Source organism: Magnolia sinica, chromosome 13 (assembly GCF_029962835.1).
Source record: "Magnolia sinica isolate HGM2019 chromosome 13, MsV1, whole genome shotgun sequence".
NCBI lineage: Eukaryota > Viridiplantae > Streptophyta > Magnoliopsida > Magnoliales > Magnoliaceae > Magnolia > Magnolia sinica.
The window spans coordinates 7,902,794-7,924,125 of NC_080585.1; the positions used below are offsets into that span (position 1 = coordinate 7,902,794).

The 21,332-nt window shown below is 41.8% G+C and overlaps 2 protein-coding genes across 3 annotated transcripts; both read left to right on the top strand.

Moving 5' to 3' along the window:
- Nucleotides 1–1,850: 1,850 nt before the first annotated feature.
- On the top strand, nt 1,851–5,720 carry LOC131222658 (hypothetical protein At1g04090-like). Its single transcript, XM_058217812.1, has 2 exons — nt 1,851–2,025; nt 4,121–5,720. The coding sequence occupies exons 1-2, from the start codon at nt 1,950–1,952 to the stop codon at nt 5,626–5,628; spliced, it is 1,584 nt and encodes a 527-aa protein (XP_058073795.1). The 5' UTR covers nt 1,851–1,949; the 3' UTR covers nt 5,629–5,720.
- Nucleotides 5,721–16,523: 10,803 nt separating this feature from the next.
- Nucleotides 16,524–20,488, top strand: LOC131222659 (hypothetical protein At1g04090-like). 2 transcript variants are annotated; one of them, XM_058217813.1, is made up of 3 exons: nt 16,524–16,681; nt 18,776–20,366; nt 20,443–20,488. In XM_058217813.1, the coding sequence occupies exons 1-2, from the start codon at nt 16,606–16,608 to the stop codon at nt 20,287–20,289; spliced, it is 1,590 nt and encodes a 529-aa protein (XP_058073796.1). In that variant the 5' UTR covers nt 16,524–16,605; the 3' UTR covers nt 20,290–20,366; nt 20,443–20,488. The 2 variants fall into 2 exon arrangements, with proteins under 2 accessions (XP_058073796.1, XP_058073797.1); XM_058217814.1 differs by lacking the exon at nt 16,524–16,681 and adding an exon at nt 18,373–18,663.
- Nucleotides 20,489–21,332: the final 844 nt, after the last annotated feature.

The window sequence follows — 21,332 nt, forward strand, 5'->3', positions numbered from 1 at the left end:
AACAATGGTCCACATTTAGCAGAAAAAGAGAAGGCCAGAGATGAATGTCTAAGATCTTCCAATCTGGGAGATTTTCTTGATATCTCACATCCACACTAGAGCCCTTCAGATCCAAAGGTCTAGACTAACGATCCACGAGCCCCACCACTATAGATTCAAGGATATTCGTGGACCACTGGTATTTTCATTTCTAACCGTCCAATAAATGTCCATTAACCGGACAGCCATATAGTCAAATAAGTGCAACTTTTGGTTCATGATATATATAAACTACAAACCATATTTGGGCAGTTTTATTTGATTTTCTTCTGTGCCACGTGTGCAGTTTCTAAGTGCCTGAGTATCATCCATCACACTCTGCCAGAGCATCAAAGTTTTATCAGTTAATACACTGGGGCCCAATGTTCAATAATCAAGACTGTTGAAGTGAAGAAGCCCCCATGGATGAACAATGCACGAAATTTACGAGAACGAGAGATCACAGCCATCCATCTTTGGCTCATTTTCAGTTGAATCTGCACCATCGTCATATCTCTTTTCTTGACCATCTATTTTCATATATACCACTTATAGAAGCTCAAGGATTCTCCAATTGGAGACTTTTTAAGAGCAAAACCCATCCACTGTAGGCTCCACCCTAGCAACGATCTGGATCACTCCACCATGGATCCACTGTGGGCTCCTTGTCCGAAGATTATAGAATTGAACAAGTGTACGGGAAAGCTCCCGTTCAAAAATCAATCTTCGCCGGTAGTTGTTATGGCTTAGAGGCCGGTTCCTCTGCAAGAAACAGGCTTATTTTAAATGTGTTGCGTGTGGGGCCCACCGTACATGTCATTCACCTCACCATTGGATGGATGCCCATTGTTTTCTATAGTGTGGCCCACCAAATGATTGGATTGGCCTGATATATGGGGAATCCTATCATGATGTAGGGGCTCAAGTGATAAACTGATTGAAATGGCATATAAAAATATAGTAGGCCCCAGCTAAGAAACAAAAGGACAACCATCCAAAAACCTCCAAATTCACATATTTACATTGTGGTCCACTTGATGGTTGGATCAGCTTTATTTGTGGGGGGTCTAAATCTAATGATGGGGCTCATGTAATGCATTGGATGCCATAAGCACGCCCCGGTGGGCCATGTCCATCACTTACAGAAGAAGCTTATTACATAAGAACGTGCAGGGAAATGGAGAAAAGAGATCGTTTTGGCCTTTGTAAATAAAAGAAGATGAGGATTCCCTGCACGCCACAGCCGTTGACGGGGCCAAGTATAATTTTTGAACTAATCTCCACGTGGACAACAATAATCCCGCGTGAGGTAAGTACGTATTCTTCTCTCTCCGTAGAGAAATGCTCTAGTGCTCTCAGAACACAATAAGTTATAGAACTCCTATCTGCATTGGGACATTTAGATGGTCCAACCCATTGATCTAGACTATTCATTAGGTTCAACTCACATTTCATGGAATACTATGCAAAAATCATACAATGCGACAAATATGAACCATTTGATATATGGCATGTAATATGGATGGCTAAGATTGTTAACACAAAATAAGTCCAATAAAAAAATGATCCATCTGTTTGTTAGGACCCATCATGGATTGTGTGTGAGTGGGAAAGATACACTTTTGCATGGTAGCCCATGAAAATATGTTTTGGACTTAATGGACGGTTCAGATCAACCAATTGGACTGTCCAAGTGAACCTACACAACTAGGAGTATTATAACTAATATTGCTCTCACATATGAGAGCAATGGAGCATTTCTCTTCTCTCTATATAATAATATATGTATCATTGTACTGCTATTCGATTCCATCCAAAGTCTCACCAAAGCCTCTCTCTCTCTCTCTCTCTCTCTCTCTCTCTCCAAAGACTCGCCAAAACCTTCCCCCGGCCTCCCGCTCTCTCCGTCTCATATCAGATTTCAAGCATATATGGCAAAGGAAAGGAAAGCTTTGCCGATTGAAACAACGTTCAAGCTACCAGCTCCACTACCACCGTGGCCATCAGGTAACTTCCAAACACCAGCGTGTTGGCAGGAGTTGTAGGGTCCGAAACGATACAACTTAGGAGCAGTGTAGCTTAAAAGTCCATTAAGAGCGTTCGAGCATCCGTGAACCCAACACCACGGAGCTATAAGGACTCCGTGAGGCCCACTGTGATCTATTTATTTTATCCATGCCGTTCATCCGTTTTACCAGCTCATATGAGATCATGAGCTCAAAATTAAAACATATGAAAGGCACAAGTGAACCACACCACACAAAATAGTGAGGATTGAATGCCTACCGTTGAAAACTTCTTGAGGGCCATCAATCTTATATTCGTGTTTTCTCTTCATCCAGGTCCGAGTGATCTCATGCAACCCCATGGTTTCCTGTGGTGTGGTCTACTTTAGCTTTGGATATGCTTCAATTTTGTTTTTATGCTCTAAAATGAGCTGGAAAAACGGGTGGATGGAGTGGATAAAACACATACAACATGATGGCCCTGCAGTCCTTACACCACTAGCTTCATGGTGTTGGGTTCACCAGGCATTCGGCATCCCACTTGGACAGTCCAACCTACCAATCTGAACCGTCCATTAAATCTAAAAACATTCGAAGGGCCACCGTGCAAAATTAGCAATGATTGAATAATCAATTTGCCCTTAGTTTCTATAGGCATCCTCTAAGCCATGGATCAGATAGCTACAATTCACTAAAAAAAAGGTGATACTTCAGAATCAAAAGTAATCATGATCGATCCTAACAAATAGATGGATCAAATAACTGCTCGGACCTGTAAATGATCTTAACCGTCCAAATTAAAGGCCAATCAAATGGATGATATTTTTTTTGATCAGGCTGATTTTTGTGTGGTAGGCCATGTGTTGGACCTAATGAAGAGTCTAGATCAATGGATTGCATTGTATAACTGCCCCAGTGCAGCCAGGAGTACTAGAGCTTATGGGGCTCTCAGAGCGCTGGAGCATTTCTCTATCTTTAAATGGTGAATGATCACATTTGATTTCGTCGGAACTTACGGTAACTACCATACGTTCCAGCTGTATGGGTCCATCCATGATGTCTACATGGAATCCATACCGTGCATCTGGTGCACCTCCTCATGGAAATCGGATCCTCTGCTTGAGCTTTGGAGCGTCCCTTCATGATCCGGATTCCTCTTCATGATCTTCTCATATCCCAAGAATCGTCCCTCACCTAAATTCTGTAGTGGCTTAAGATTTGGTGTGTCCCTTAATCCTGGTGGGATGCAACTGATGACTGGGTTGGATGACATATTAAAAAACAATGTGGATCCCACATTCGATTCGGAAGATTCTACTGTGGGCATCCCCTCCAGATCAATGTCCCCTGTTGTTCCCTTTAGTGTGGCCGACTTGAGTTAGGAATCAGGCTGGATTGTGGACCTTAGCCTAATATCAGGGGACACATCAAATGGACGGGTTGGATGGCACTCACGCACCACATATTGTTCGGCACGGCATGAATGTACGGTAAATAATGTAATGTGATCATTCTCCATTTAAAATAGTTATAGATTGGTCATTGGTACAATGGTTACTGGCGTATGCATTGTCACCGGTGAGGCAACAGGTCAAACCGAGTGACTCGGCTCGAGTCATCATGAATCATGTTGAGTTGGTCGAATCAGTGTGTCCAACCATCGCCCCATGTACTGAATCCTATGTCTGAACCACAGTATAAAAACTCGACTTGCCCGAGTCAACTCGGCTCGGCCAGATTTCAGCAGGGTCAAGAGAAACTCGATCTTGTCACGACACGGTCAGAACTCAGAAGACATAATCTCTACTTGAAAAAATAAAAAAATAAAAAAAATCAGTAAAACCCGACAAAAACACTCAACAGAGGTACGACCAAACTCGATATAGCTCGAGTTGGCTCAGTACAACTCAACTTGACTCAGCACAACTGGGCTTTTAGTCGACTCAAGTTTTCTTGTTCATAAACCATGGCCCGCAGAAACGAAAATGGGTGCCCAGGGCTAGGAATCTACAGTTTCTCTTTCTATATGGGTTTCTTTACTTCAAGCATTTCCTTCAATGAGTTCATTTGTCTGAGGCTTGGCTATTGAATTACAGGTGGGGGATTTGCCAAAGGGAGTATAGATCTTGGTGGACTCGAGGTGTATCAGCTCTCTACTTTCACTAGGGTTTGGGCTACACATGAAGGTGGACCCGATAACCTAGGCGCCACATTTCTCAAACCTTCAAACATACCCGACGGATTCTTCATGCTAGGTTGCTATTGCCAGCCCAACAACAAGCCTCTATTTGGGTGGGTACTTGTCGGAAAAGGCAACGGTGAAGATAGCTCCGATGCTGCCGGGGGAACACTTTCGAAGCCGGTGGATTACACGCTCATTTGGAGCAGTGAATCCACGAAAATTAAGGAAGATGGTCATGGCTACATTTGGTTACCAGCCCCACCCCAAGGGTATGTAGCTGTGGGGCACATCGTCACAAACTCTCCAGACAAACCATCCCTTGATGAAATCCGATGCGTCCGTTCCGACCTCACCGACCAGTGCGAGAATGAAACATTGATATGGGGTACCAATCAGAAAAATAATTCCAGTGGGATCAACATCTATAGTTCAAGACCCACCACTAGGGGGACCCAAGCTCTAGGTGTATGTGTGGGAACATTTCTAGCTCAGGTAGATGGCAGTTCTTCACCATTAGCTTGTTTAAAAAACAAGGACTCCAATCGATCTAATATGCCTAACCTCACCCAAATTGAGGCACTGATGCAAGCTTACTCTCCATTGATCTACTTCCATCCTGATGAGTCCTACTTACCCTCATCAGTCACCTGGTTCTTCAACAATGGAGCTCTACTCTACAAACAAGGCGACGCAACCCCAACACCGATTGACCCAACCGGTTCGAACCTCCCCCAGGGTGGTTCGAATGATGGGACTTATTGGTTAGATCTACCCGTTGATAAGCAGGCCAGAAAAAAGACCAAGAGGGGTGAATTGAAAAGCACGGTTTGTTACTTGCACGTGAAACCGATGCTCGGCGCAACGTTCACCGACATGGCCATTTGGGTCTTCTACCCGTTTAACGGGCCCGCGAGGGCTAAGCTCCTGTTGGTCAATATACCACTGGGGAAGATAGGGCAACATGTGGGTGATTGGGAGCATGTGACATTGAGGGTAAGCAATTTGAATGGGGAGCTATGGAGAGTGTACATGTCACAACATAGCAATGGAAGGTGGTTGGATGCAGCAGAGCTAGAGTTTGAAGGAGGAAACAAGGTTGTATCGTACGCATCCTTGAATGGCCATGCAATGTATCCTAAGCCAGGGCTAGTGCTACAAGGGAATAGCACATTGCGCATAGGCATAAGGAATGACACAAAGAAAGGGAAGCTCAGTATGGACACAGGCGCCACGTTCCAAGTGGTCGCAGCCGAGTACTTAGGTTCGATCGTGGAGCCACCATGGCTAGGGTATTTGAGGAAATGGGGCCCAACAACTAACAACACTCCCAAGTTGTTGGGATTTCTACCAAGGGAAGTGTTCGGGGAAGACGGGCCCACTGGGCCCAAGGTGAAGCGTAGTTGGGATGGAGATGAAATTTGAGTGTATTGTTAGCAGAATATTAATGTGTGCATGTAGATTTGTCTGTATGAATGTTTGCTGGTGCTGTCATTCTCACACATGCACCAGCTGTTTGGTTGCCGCTGCTTCTTCTTCTTCTTCTTCTTCTTCTTCTTCTTTTTACTTATTTTTATTTATTATTTTTTAAATACAATTTCTCAGTTTATTTATTTTTTCAAATTTCTCAATCCGGCAAATAACTTGGTTTTATATTGTCAGTTTGTTGAGCTTTGGACTGCGGAATCATTCAGAGATGGATCCAAGATAGCAATCCAAGAGCACCAAGCAAACACAAGAAAACACAAAAAATTTAACGTAAAAAACTCTTTTGGGAAAAAACCACGGCATAAAGCGACAAATCTTCACTGTGAAAGCAGAAATTATAAAGAGAAAAAGAGTTACCTGATTCAAACAAGCTTGAATCTCACCCTTACTACACCCTATGCAAACCCTAGAACCCTTTTAGAAAGACTTAGAATCCCTTAGAATAATACCTCTCATTCCCGTTTATCCCCATATATATATAGTTTTAGGAACAAAATCGAAAAGAATCATAAACGAAATCGGAAATAAATCCATCACTTTTGCAGTTGCGCGAAAAATCTGTGCAGAATCTGATTAGATTTAAGACATCAAATACAACAATATCCACCATATCTTCAATCTTCAAACGTGTAGATCCTTGTCCTCTTCTCTTATTTTTCTCTCGCATCATAGTTTTATCAATGCTTCTTGTGCACACTGTCTTACTTTTAAGCCATTGCTAAGCCCAGAGAAGTTGCGCAGAAATTGAACTTCTCTATATAAACAACCTTGGTAAGCATCTTTGCTATATTTATGCTGGTGTGAATATTCTCCAAAGTTACACCTCTTTCCTTAAGCACTTGTCGGATTAAATGGTGACAAGCATCAATGTGTTTAGTATGAGAGTGATAAACAAAATTTTTAGCCAAATTGATAGCGCCCTCGCTATCACAGTTAACCGGCATGGACTCTTACTGAAGTCCCAACAGATTTATCATCCCTCTGATCCAAACACTTTCTTTAAACGCTTCCATCACTACCATATATTCTGCTTTTCGGTCGTAGAAAGAGCGACTACAGACTGAAGCTTTGACATTCAACTGATTACTCTACATGTCAATACAAACGAGTATCCTGAAGTTAACTTTCTAAAATTCAAATTGCCTGCGTAATCTGAATCCGCATACCCAACCAACTTTGTCCATGTCTTCTCAAAAGTTAAAACGTAGTTTTTTGTACCTCGAATGTATCGAAATAGCCATTTCACTGCTTCAAAATGTTATTTGCCGGGGTTTGACATGTAGTTACTCACAACACCGGCTACTTGTGAAATATCTGGTCTCGTACAAACCATAACATACATTAAACTGCCAACCGTATTCAAATAAGGCATATGAGACATAAACTGTTTTTCTTTATTTGATTTAGGATATTGTTATGAGGAAAGCATGAAGTGAGCGCATGGGGAATGCTCACCGGCTTTGCTTGGTCCATCCCATACTTGATCAGCACGTTTTCAAGGTATTCTGCCTGTGATAACCAAAGCCTGTTCCTCTTCCTGTCTTTATAAATATCTATACCGAGAACCCTCTTTGCAGCCCTCCAGTTCTTTCATATCAAATGTCCTTAATAACTAAGTCTTCAGTACATTGATTTCAGATATTTCATGACAGGCGATCAACATATCATCAACATACAACTGCCTCAACATGAAAGAATTTTTATACCACTGCCTAGGCAACTATTTCAGGCTGTACAATGACCTCATTAACCTGCAAACAATTTTCTCTGCCCCTTTAACATCGTAGCCCTCTGATTTCTTCATGTAGATCTACTCTTCCAACTCCCCGTGTAGGAATGTAATCTTAACATCCATCTGTTCCATATCGAGATCGTATTGGGCAACCAGCGCCAACACGAATTTGATGGATACTTGTTTAACCACTGACATGAATATCTTTGAGAAGTCAATTAATTCTCTTTGAGCATATTCCTTCGCTACCAACCTCACTTTGTATATATCTTGTTTTCTTTTTAATAATCACTTGCATCCTATCACTTTTCGGCCCAGTAGAAGCTCCATCAGCTCCCATGTGTGATTTTTGTGTAACGAGTCCATATCAGAATTCTTAAAAGCTGGAATAAAACAACAATCAGATAATACCTTCATGCCCCACTTACTCATGTGGCCCAGACGAGAATGTCACATACGTACAGAAGTGGAATCTGCAACAGTTATTACTGCTCCACATGCTGAATTGCTTCCGATCAACCTGTAAAAGTTTCCGTGCCTTTGCGCTCTCATAACCACAAGTGCTCCTTTTGAAACTTTAAGGACACCATCAATGCCAGTGAACTTGCACCCTATAGCCTCGAGTGCACCGAGAGAAATTAAACTTTTCTTCATATCAGGAACGTGCTTGAAATTAGTCAAGGTACGCTCTATCCCATTAAACATCTTAATGCTCATAGTACCAATAACCACAACATTACAAGCATTGTCATTACCCATAAAAATCTATCTATCATCGCATTCCTTATAACTTGTGAACCAACTCTGATGAGGAGTCATGTGGTATGATGCTCCTGTGTCAAGGATCCACTCATCTCTAAGATTGTCATACAAGTGTCCGACCATATACACAGACAGAATATCGCCACCACTTGTCTCTTCATCAGATGTGACAATATTGGCCTCCTTAGAAGAAGCCTCTAAGTTTTCTTTTTTGCTTTAGGATTGGCACAATTCCTTTTCATGTGTCCAGTCATCCCACAATTCCAACACTTTAATTTTCCTTTGCCCTTGACATTCGATTTGGATGTAGGTCTTGAAGATCCTGTACCTCGCTCAGTATTTCTTCCCCTCGTAAACAGTGCATCGGAAGATGTCTCCATGCTGCTATTTAGCTTTCTCATAGCCTTCTCTTAAAGGGCTGAGATAACGATGTCGATACTTGGGGTTTTATTTGCGGTGAACATTGTGTCCTCGAATGACTCATACGATGTCGAAAGAAAATTCAACAACATACATGCTTATTCCTCATCTTTGATCACTTTCTCCATATCCAGCAGTTTGCAAACTAATTTATTAAAGTTGTTGATATGGGCTTCCATATTTTCGCCCTCTGCCATCTTGAAATTATATAGTTGTAGTTTCAAGTGTAGGTGATTTTCAGAAGATTTTTTCACATACATATCCTCTAACTTCGCCCATAAATTAGCCGCAGTTTTCTCCTTCAAAACATCATAGAAAACCTCATCGTTGAGACATAAACGGATGGAGGCTAAAACATTATTATTAAGAGTATCTCATTCTTCATCTTTCATAGTCGATTTCTGCTCCTCAAGAGCCTTAGCTTCGCCTTTCTTGGTTAATAGACTAATCATCTTAATCTTCTGTAAATCAAAATTATTTTCACCTGAGTACTTCTCAATATCAAACTTGGCGTTTCCCATTGATGTTGATCCTGTAGATCTAGATATGTACCCCAACGATAGCTCTGATACCACTTTTTGGGTTTTAGACAACGGAATCACACAAAGATGAATCTAGGATAACAATCCAAGAGCACTAAGCAAACACAAGAGAACACAAAGATTTAACCTGGAAAATCCTTTCGGGAAAAAACCACGGCACAAAGCAACAAATCTTCATTATGAAAACAAAAATTACAAAGAGAAAAGATTTATCGGATTTAAACAAATTTGAATCTCACCCTTTGCAAACCCTAAAACTTTTTTAGAAAGCCTTATAATCCCTTAGAATAATACATTCCAATACCCGTTTACATCCACATATATAGTTTCAAAAGAATCTCAAACAAAATTGGAAAGAATTATAAACAAAATCGGAAATAAATCCCGCACTTTTGTAGTTGTGCAAAAAATCTGCGCAGAATCTGATTACATTTACAATATCAAATGCAACATAAGTTTTACAATTTATGATTGAATTTTTATATTTTCGGGACGCTAGGTAGGCCTGAGAGAGTGAGAAAGAGAGGAAATAAATACGCTCAATCATCCAAAATGTTTGCCCGTGGTAGTGGGGGGATAGCATCCCCGCGCATTCTTAATGCTCTGGTTGGTTTCAGAAATGTGTGTCGCAAACGCGACACGGTCGGTAAAGATGTATGATCGTGTTTGGAGGGAGCGGATTAAGTGTTGCCCGGCCTCACCTAACACGTGTGGCCATGACTGTGGGGCCATCTCGATATACATGTTGTATATACATGTAGTCTATCTATTTTGATAGCTCATTTTAGTACATGATGAGAAAAAATAAAGTAGATCCAAATCTTACTAAAGTAGCGACTGACCGGTAGAAACTTTTCGTGGGCTACAAAAGTTTTGGATCATGCTAATATTTATGTTTTTCCTTCATATAAGTCCGTGTGATTTTATCCACGGGTTGGGTGGAAAATAAAAATTAAGGTTACGTAAGTTTTTAATGGTGGGCGCTTAATCACTACTGTTTCCTACGGTATAGTCTACCTAGAATTTAAACCTAATTTATTTTTGAGCCCACACGCAAAACGGATGTACGATGGATATACAATGCATACATGAAAGTGGGACTACAGTATAGGCCGCACCCAATCGGCTCCCCATGGAGGATACCTTAAAAATTGTGCTGATTGGACAATCTGAACAGCCCAACTGGTGGCGTCACTAAATGGACGGTTAAAAGCGGCTGTTTAATATTCCAATATCCGTTGGAAAAATCAGATGGTCTAAATCATTCCATAAGCATGATCATCAGTCCATGTTCCATCCACTATAACATGGCACAATTCGGACGGTCCAGATTGGAAAACAAACATTTGTATTCGAACAAACGAAATAAACAAAGAATATGGTCGGTGGAGATTCTAGTCTCTCTATTGTTGTGAAATCATATTTATTTTGTGATGAAATTGTGGGCAAGATTGTCAACGAAGAAGACGCGTACGTCAGAGATATGGCCACCTATTCTTATTCAATGATATGATCGCGTTCAGCATCTCTTCACAGTATACACCGTTTTTCAATTCGGAGAAGTAGGGCCCACCTTTCGGTAATCCAGAACATTAGTATGGTAAATATCCATGTTGATGGAAGATACTCTAAAAATCTCCGGCCACAGTCCAATCACAACATTTCGATTTGTGGCCTATAGCTAGTGGAAGAAATACAAGAGCTGTCCACGTTCCACTGAAAAACGTCTCACTATGTAATCTTCCGCAATTTTTTATGAGTCGCCATCAAACCGATTGTCTGGATTACCAAACGGTGGGGCCCACTTGTCAGGTTGAAACGCGGGTACTGTCCAAGGGCGCGTTTTCGTCTTATATATCGCGATAATTAATGATTTTCACGTGGAAGCCACGATGATCGGTTGGCAAATTTGGACGCGGATTGCGTCCTGCCTGTGCAGGGGACGGACTAAGGCCTGGGGTTCTCTGTGGGCCCGCTGTGATGTATGTGTTTCATTCACACCGTCCATCCATTTTACCCGATCATTTTAGGATATGAATTCGAAAATTGAAGCAGATCCAAGACTCAGGTGGACCACACAACAGGAACGCCCCCTATTAAAGTTTTTTTTTTTGATCAATCTGATATTTGTGTTTGTCCTTCGTATACCCTTAAAATGTTCTTCCAAAATTGATGGATGGGTGGATAATATCATAGTGGGACCGAGTCTTGCTAGGCATGGTAACGATGCAATCCGCCTCCACTGTAAATGAGGCGGATTGCGTGATAGCATACAGACTCAGTCAAGGCATGGGCTTTATTGGGCCCACAATGATGCGTTTGTTTTGTCCGTACAGTCCGTTCATTTTAAGGGTGTACGTACAGTCCGTTCATTTTAATCACTTCATTGCAGGAGCCCAAGAGTCAAAAGTGGGAATTGAATGCCCATCATTAAAAATTTACTGGAAGCTCCCGAAGTTTTGATGAGGTTGTTCTTTCGAGGTTCAAGCCTGAAAATGATCTTGGGAGAATGGATGGACCGTGTGGACAAAACCCATACATTACAGTGGGGCCCACAGCTCTGGCCGAAACCAAGTCTATTCAAGCGGGGTACTATTGTGATATATGGGTTTAATCTATACGGTCTATCCATTTTTCCAAGATCATTTGAGGGCTTGAGCCTAAAAAGATCCAGGGCTCAAGTGGGCGACACCACAAGAAGCAGCTGATAGTGATTCCCCGCCATTGAAACCTTTCTAGGGCTCACGGTGGTGTTTATTTGCCATCCAACCTTATATAGTCGCGTGTATAGGGGAAAACATAAATATTAGCTTGATCAAAACTTATGTTAGCGCCTAAAGTCTTTAGCAGTGGGCATTTAATCATTGTGTTGTCCACTCGAGCTTAGGATCTGCCTCATCGCAGGCAGCTGCTTTTGTCTTGTGCTACATAATCTTATGCTCGTACCCTAAAATGACATGAAAAAATGGTTGGATGGTGTAAAGGAAACCTCTAGAACACGGTGGGCCTCATGGAGTCGGCTTAAGAGGCAGTTCAGTAAGCGGATTGCAGATAACGAATGGTCCAAATTCAAAGGAAAAAAACTCGGTTAACATTATCCTTTCAATGTAAATTTATGTTATGCTTCAACCGGGTTTGGGTCCGGATCCATGGCTAAGACAGGATCTGTTTCAACCCTAAGATCATGAGATTGAGTATCCATGTGGTGTGGGTGCGTGTGTGTGTGTGGTGTGAAAGAATATGCGGATTGACATTGTTAGTAGCCCGTTGATACTGGACGTTCTGTGGGCCCACCGTGATGTATATATGTATTCCATCTACACCTTCCATTCATTTTGTGATGTTAGCTTAGGACACAAGTCTAAAAATGTATCAGATCTAAATCACATGTAGACCACACCGAGGAAAACAGGAGGTATAGATTGCGTCCTACGCCCGCCGGGCTATGGCCACGAATGGACAGTTCTGTAGGCGGGCCAACCGTCATGTATCTGTTTGTCCACGCCGTTTCTTGCATTTATAATGCAACCCAAGCTTATTATTTGGTGTATGGTGTATGGTGTGGTACACTTGATAGTTGGGTGTGCCTCATTTTTATGCTCATATCTTAAAATTATCTGAGAGATGCGATGTACGGCCTGGATAAATAGATAAATCACGGTGGGGCGTCCACAAAACTGCCCGTTCGTGGCTAGACACCAGCGGGTTAGTACGCAATCCGTGTCCGTGTCCCAAGGAGTAAAAAAAAAATAAGAGTTATATGAGTTGGATCTACGATTTGGACGGTTCTGATTTCCGTACAAGCAAGTCTTTGTGCACGTTTAAAGAATCAGAGCCATTTTTAGATGGTGATGAACTCAACTAACACAGCTGTAAGCCGTTCAATGACGGGTTAACGTCCACATTTTATTATTATTATTATTATTATTTTTGTACTTATCCCTTTGATATTTTAAATCAAGAGCGCACGGTTTTTTTTTTTTGTTTTTTTTTTTTCCTGTTCTTTTGTCGTGATTTAACGAGTAGCTATTCATGTGGGGGCAGAAGACGTGTCAGAAATCATGGCGAACAGCACATGTACGAGAGATCAGATCCGTTCATCGGTAAGGTGCACTGTGAACATGACATGTGTAAAAATATTACAGGTATTAATCAAATCAGCAATATTCTTTTGACGAATTTGAACGGCTGGTTTTATAAATGTTATTTGACTTCATTATTAGTGGACCAATATTATTTTTGGTTCATAGCATGTTTATATTGTGCCCTACCTGATCAATGGTCCGCATCTATGATCTGTATGCCATCCAGCCAGATCTCTATGTCCCTCGTTGAAAACGACCCTTGTGTTTTTTTAAAACACCGTCTTACTGTAAAGCAGGATTTTGACCAAGGTGGGGCCTACCATTTCACGGTACGACAGAAAAGATTCGGGGCGAGGATTGGGTGGATCCCCGGATATACGGAGGTCAGTGGATCCCAAGCTGTGGGGCTCACTTCCATGTATGTGCCTTGCATCCGCACTGTACATCCATTTTGACTCCTCATCTTAGGGTATAATTTCAAAAATGAAGTGGATCCAAATCTCTGGTAGACCATAACACAGGAAACAGCCATGATTGAATCCCATCGTTAAAAACTTCATGAGTAACACTGGAATGTTTATCTGCCATCCAACCTGTTGATAAGGTCACAAAGACCTGGATGAACAGATCACACAAACATCAGCTTGATTTAAAAATTTTGTGGCCCACCGAAAGTTTTTAATGATGGATTACCACAGCTTCATGTATTATAGTTCATCCTTTTTGAGATCATGTCCTAAAATGAATTTTCAAAACGGATGGACGGTATAACTTTAGGTAACATACATCAAGATGGGCCTACCTTTAGGGATCCCGATCCACCGAAGAATCCATCATTGTCTCTTTTCTCGATGACATAGGGTAAACCCATCGTGTTTTCCCTTGGATTCCTAGGGCGCGGCTTCGGTAGATCCCGGTATCAACCGTGGTCGGTGGATCCCTGACTGTAGTCCCCATCTTGATGTATTTGAATTACATACACTCCGTTAATCCGTTTTTAAAGCTCATTTTATATCACGATACATAAAATGAATCAAATCGAAATCTCATGTAGAATACACCAAAGGAAAGATTGGTAAATAACAATTAAAAACTTCTTGTGGGCCACAAAAGATTTAGATAAAGATGATATTTGTGTTTTACATTCATACAAATATTTTTAATCTTATCAACAGGTTGGATAATAAATAAACGTTCCGGTCCGCCAAGGATTTTTGATGGTGGGATTCAATCAACACTATTTACTGTGGTATGGTCCACTAGATTTCCATATGTTTCATTTTTTGGATCATTATCTAAAATTATCTTTAAAAACGGATGAACGGCGTGGATGTAAGGAAAATACATCAAAATGGCTGACAGTCAGGAATCCACTGAAGCCGCGCCCGAATTCCAACCTCCGTATGCGGACATGCAAGATCCTCGAGCCTAATTTTAAAAAGTGGGTCCACGGACCTCTGTGGTCCTTTAGCAGTTTAATTTGACTTTCTTCTATGCCACGTGGTGAGCAATTTCTAAGTGCCCTGAGTATCATCCATCACACTCTGACAGAGTATCAACATTATCAACGTTTTCTCACAACATTATGTAATCTACGCATAGCATCCTCAAACTCACAGTATACCCCTTAGCCAGTGGGTATACTGGGGCCAATGTTTAATAATCGAGACTGTTGAAATGAAGAAGCCCCATGGAAAGACAATGCACGAAATTTACGAGAATAAGAGATCACAGCCATTCATCTTTGGCCCATTTTCAGTTGAATCTGCAACATAGTCAATCTCTTGTCTTGACCATCTATTTTCAGACCACTAATAGAAGCTTAAGGATTCTTCAACTGGAGACTTTTTAAGACCGAAACCCAACCACTGTGGGCTCCACCCTAGCAACGATCTGGATCATCCTACCATGGACCCACTGTGGGCTCCTTGGCCGACGATTATATAATTGAACAAGTGTACGGAAAAGGTCCAGTGGAAACTTCAACTTGTTATGGCTTGGAGGCTGGTTCCTCTTCAAGTCATTGGAGAAATAAGCTTATTTTAAATGTGTTGCGTGTGGGGTCGACCGTACATGACAATTACCTCACCGTGAAAGTTGAACTTACCAAATTCAGACTTATCCAACCATTCGATGGTGCCCATTATTTTCTATAGTGTGGCCCACCGAATGATCGTATTGGTCCCATCTTTGGGGTATCTCATCATGATGTTGGGGCTCACGTGATGAACGGTTTGAAATGGCATATAAACATCACAGTAGGCACCACCCAAGAAGCAAAAGTGCAGCCATCCAAAAACCTCCAAATTCATAAATTCACGTTGTGGTTCATTAGATGGTTGGATCTGCCTTATTTGTGGGGGCTCCAAATTTAACGATGGGGCTCATGTAATGCATTGAATGTCAGAAGCACGCCCCAGTGTGTCATGTCCATCACCTTAAGAAGAAGCTTATTACACAAGAACGTGGTGGTGTGTGTGCGTGTGTAAAAATTTAATTTAATTTTTTTTTTTTTTTTTAAAGCGTATTACACAAGAACGTGCAGGGAAAAGGGGAAAAAAAGATCGTTTTGAGGTTAAGAAGATGAGAATTCGATCCCAGCAAGCCACAGCCGTTGAAGGACCAAGTATAATTTTTTCACTAATCTCCACGTGAGCTAAACACGTACTCCTCTCTCTCCACAGAGAAATGCTCTAGTGCTCTCAGAACTCAATAAGTTATAGTACTCCTAGCTGCATTGGGACACTTAGATGGTCCAACCCTTTGATGGACTGTTCAATAGGTTCAACTCACATTTCATGGAATACCATGCAAAAATCATACAATGCAACAAATACTAACCATTCGATATATGGCATGTAATATGGACGGCTAAGATCATTAACACAAAAAAGTCCAATAAAATAAAAATGAAAATCGATCCATCTGTTTGTTAGACCCATCATGGATTGTGTGTGAGTGGCAAAGATACACTTTTTGTAGTCAATTGTAACTATCCAATCCATGGATTGGCAAAAAGGATGGCCACAGAAAATAAGGCCAAAGAAATGATGGTTTGAATCATCCAATTAGTATAATTTTTGCATGGTAGCCCATGAAAATATGTTTTGGACTTAATAGACGGTTCAGATTAATCAATTGGACTATCTAAGTGAACCTACACAACTAGGAGCACTATAACTAATAGTGCTCTCATATATGAGAGCAATGGAGCATTTCTCCTCTCTCTATATAATAATATATCATATATGTATCATTGTACTACTATTTGTTTCCATCCAAAGTCCCCTCCCCCCCCCTCCATCGACAGACTCACCAAAACCTTCCCTCCGGCCTCTCACTCTCTCTGTCTCATACCCGATTTCAAGCATATATGGCAAAGGAAACGAAGGCTTTGCCGATTGAAACAAGGTTCAAGCTACCAGCTCCACTACCATCGTGGCCATCAGGTAACTTCAAAACACCAGTATGTTTGCAGGAGTTGTAGGGTCCGAAACGATACAACTTAGGAGCAGCGTAGCTTAAAAGTGCATTAAGAGCGTTGGAGCATCGGTGAATCCGACGCCTCCGAGCTATAAAGACTCTGTGGGGCCAACTGTGATGTATGCGTTTTATCCACGCCGTTCATTCGTTTTTCCATCTCATATTAGGTTATGAGCTCAAAATCGAAGCATATACAATTCACATTTGAAAGACACCACGGGAAACAGTTGGGGGGATTGAACGCCTACCGTGAAAATTTCTTGGGGCCCACAGAAGGTTTGGATCAAGGTGATATCTGTGTTTTCCCTTCATCCAGCTCTGTGTTACCTTATGAACAGATTGGATGACAAATAAAAATCACAATGGCCCTAGGAAGGATTCAACGTGGGTCTCATTATCCCCATTGTTTCCTATGTTGTGGTCCACTTGATCTTTGGATATGCTTCAATTTCGGCCTCACTCTCTAAAAATGATCTGGCAAAATGCGTGAATGGAATGGATAAAACACATACATCATAGTGGGGCCCACAGTACTTACACCACGGAGCCGTGGTGTTGGGTTCACCAGACATTCAGCATCCCACTTGGACAGTCCAAACTGCCAATCTGAACCGTCCATTAAATTTAGAACACATTTCATGGGCTACCACGTAAAATTAGCACCATTGAATGATCAATTTAGCCCTAGTTTTTATAGGCATCCTCCGAGCCATGGATGAGATGGTTACAATTCACGAAGGGCCGATTTCAAAGTACCACACGTTTGAAAAAGAAAGAAATATCTTGTTAATTATGCTTGAAAAAATCACAGAAATTATGCACCATATAAATCTGTAGTCTCACCGTACTATGTGTCTGATCCATGCGGTCCATCCATTTTACCATCTTACTTTGGGGCATGAGCCTAAAAATGAGATAAATTGTAAGCTCAAGTGGACCGCATTACTGGAACGAGGGCAATGACGACAGATGAAGGTTAAACACAAAAATGAGCTGTTTCCAACGCTTCCATATCCTCCCACATCTTTTCAACGATAGACATTCAATTCCTCCTATTTTCCATGGGATAAGATAGTAGGAATCCAACGTATGCATAACAGTAGGCGCTGCAGCTTATAGGTGGTACAAAGGCTCTTTCTTTGGTTTTAATATAGGAGCGTTCCAAAATAGGTTGCTTGTCAACATCGAGTGGCGGCCGGATGGGAATTATTAGTGTGATTAATAATGACTCATTTACACCGTAATTGTGGTTTAAATTGAAAAGCAAGGGTTGATTCTTTAGAATAAAAAGGAATCCATGATCTTAACCGTCCAAATTAAAGGCCAGTCAAATGTATAATATTTTTGTAAATCACTATGATTTTTGTGTAGTAGACCATGAAATGTATGTTGGACTTAATGAACAGTCTAGATCAATGGATTGCATTGTCTAAGTGACCTAGTGCAACCACGAGTACTAGATCTTATGGTGCTCTCAGAGCACTGGAGCATTTCTCTATTTTTCAAATGGTGAATGATCACGTCCTCCTAACTTACGGTAACAACCATTCGTTCCAGCTGTACGGGGTCCACCTATGATGTCCACATTAAATCCATACCGTGCATCTGGTGAGCCTCCTCATGATCTCCGTATATCCCAAGAATCGTCCCTATCAAATGCTCGGGTAGGACATAACACTGAGAATACTGTAGAATCATACCTAAAAACTGTATATTCACTTCTTTTTGCCCACTTAAATTCTGGAATGGCCTGATTTTAGGTGCGTCCTTTTGTACTGGTGGGCTGCAACTGATGAATGGGTTGGATGACATATGAAAAACAATGAGGACCCCACATTCGATTCGGATGTTTCTACCGTGGGCATCCCTCAATGATCTGATGCAGTTTGGCTAGTGACCCCAACATCAGCCAGCTAGCCGGTGTCAAAGCTGTGGGCCCTTCCATGATGTATCTGTTTTATCCACGCCGTTCATCCATTTTCCAGCTCATTGTTTCTTTATTTCAAGCATTTTCTTCAATGATTTCATTTGCTGAGGATTAATTGGATATTGAATTACAGGTGGGGGATTTGCTAAAGGGAGTATAGATCTTGGTGGACTCGAGGTGTATCAGCTCTCTACTTTCAGTAAGATTTGGGCCACACATGAAGGTGGACCCGATGACCTTGGTGCCACATTTCTCAAACCTTCACAGATACCCGACGGATTCTTCATGCTAGGTTGCTATTGCCAGCCCAACAACATACCTCTATTTGGGTGGGTACTTGTCGGAAAAGGCAACGGTGAAGATAGCTCCGATGCTGCCGGAGGAACACTTTCGAAGCCGGTGGATTACACGCTCATTTGGAGCAGTGAATCCACGAAAATTAAGGAAGATGGTCATGGCTACATTTGGTTACCAACCCCACCACAAGGGTATGTAGCTGTGGGGCACATCGTCACAAACTCTCCAGACAAACCATCCCTTGATGAAATCCGATGCGTCCGTTCAGACCTCACCGAACAGTGCGAGAATGAAACATTGATATGGGGTACCAATCAGAAAAATAATTCCAGTGGGATCAACATCTATAGTTCAAGACCCACCACTAGGGAGACCCAAGCTCTTGGTGTATGTGTGGGAACATTTCTAGCTCAGGTAGATGGTACTTCTTCGCCTTCGCCATTAGCTTGTTTAAAGAACAAGGACTCCAATCGATCTAATATGCCTAACCTCACCCAAATTGAGGCACTGATGCAAGCTTACTCTCCATTGATCTACTTCCATCCTGATGAGTCCTACTTACCCTCATCAGTCACCTGGTTCTTCAACAATGGAGCTCTACTCTACAAACAAGGCGACGCAACCCCAACACCGATTGACCCAACCGGTTCGAACCTCCCCCAGGGTGGTTCGAATGATGGGACTTATTGGTTGGATCTACCCGTTGATAAGCAGGCCGAATTAAAGATAAAGAGGGGTGAATTGCAAAGCTCGGTTTGTTACTTACACGTGAAACCGATGCTTGGCGCAACATTCACCGACATAGCCATTTGGGTCTTCTACCCATTTAACGGGCCCGCGAGGCTTAAGCTCCAATTGGTCAGTCTGCCACTGGGGACGATAGGGCAACATGTAGGTGATTGGGAGCATGTGACATTGAGGGTAAGCAATTTCACTGGGGAGCTATGTAGGGTGTACATGTCACAACATAGCAATGGAAGGTGGTTGGATGCAGCAGAGCTAGAGTTTGAAGGAGGAAACAAGGTTGTATCGTACGCATCCTTGAATGGCCATGCTTTGTATTCTAAGGCAGGGCTGGTGCTACAAGGGAATAGCACATTGAGCATAGGCATAAGGAATGACACCAAGAAAGGAAAGCTTAGTATGGACACAGGCGCCACGTTTGAAGTGGTCGCAGCCGAGTACTTGGGTTCGATCGTGGAGCCACCATGGCTAGGGTATTTGAGGAAATGGGGCCCAACAACTAACAACACTCCTAAGTTGTTTGGATTTCTCCCAAGGGAAGTGTTCGGGGAAGACGGGCCCACTGCACCCAAGGTGAAGCGTAGTTGGGATGGAGATGAAGTTTGAGCGTATTGTTAGCAGAATATTGATGTGTGCATGTAGATTTGTCTGTATGAATGTTTGCTGGTGCTGTCATTCTCCCACTTTCATGCACCAGCTTTAAAGCACAACTGTTTAGTTGCTGTTTTCTTCTCTCTTTTTTTTATCAAATTTCTCAACGTAGCAATAGCTTATTTTATATGATCGGTTTTGCAGTTTATGATCAGTTTTTATATTCTTCAGGAATTCCATTCCCTATCTTAACTTTGGAAAATTTTATTTATTTATTTTTATTTTTATTTTTATTTTTAGAGAAATGTGGGTGCACACCATCTGTAACTTGTTGATGAAAGAGAAAAATTACAACCTTGGGACGGGCACCATAAAAAGGATTGGGCCTCCCCTATTTAACACCCCAACAAAGCGACTCTAAAAAAATACACAGCATAAAGCTCGGTCAAATTGTACCACATAATCTGTAAAAGAACATACCAAAAATAGGCCAATCAAGCCACCAGCCGTAAGCTCTCCTCTGGGCAGAACAGAGAGATGGAAACCTGCGGGCTTATCTGCACCACTCGGATATCCCAGCCTCTACAACCTGAAATTGCAAAATAACTTCCCCCAAACAAACATCAACACAGAACTCCGGAGCGTCCATCTGTCTGAGATGATGGACGTGGAAAGGCAGCGAAGACTGGGCAACCAGCTGCAGCAGAACAGGCCAGAACTTCCTCAAAAAAATAGGGGCTCGTTGGACGCGGGGACCTGTGAAGACTGGAAACTAACCAGATTATAACATAGGTCCAGCATTCACCTTCAAACAGCATCCACAAAAACAGCACAGCCTCCAGCAACAACCACCTCCAAATAGTCAAGGTAATGGTTATGAACAGTCAAGACTCCTGGTAAAGGAGAGAAGAATGGGAGCTATTATGGGACATACAATGCATTACAGATGTATGATCATTACGCTTCAACTTGTGATTATTACATTGTAACTCTTATACAGAAAAGAACTCACATCAAAATACTTTTTTTTTTTTTTTTGTTAGCTTGTTAGTACACCC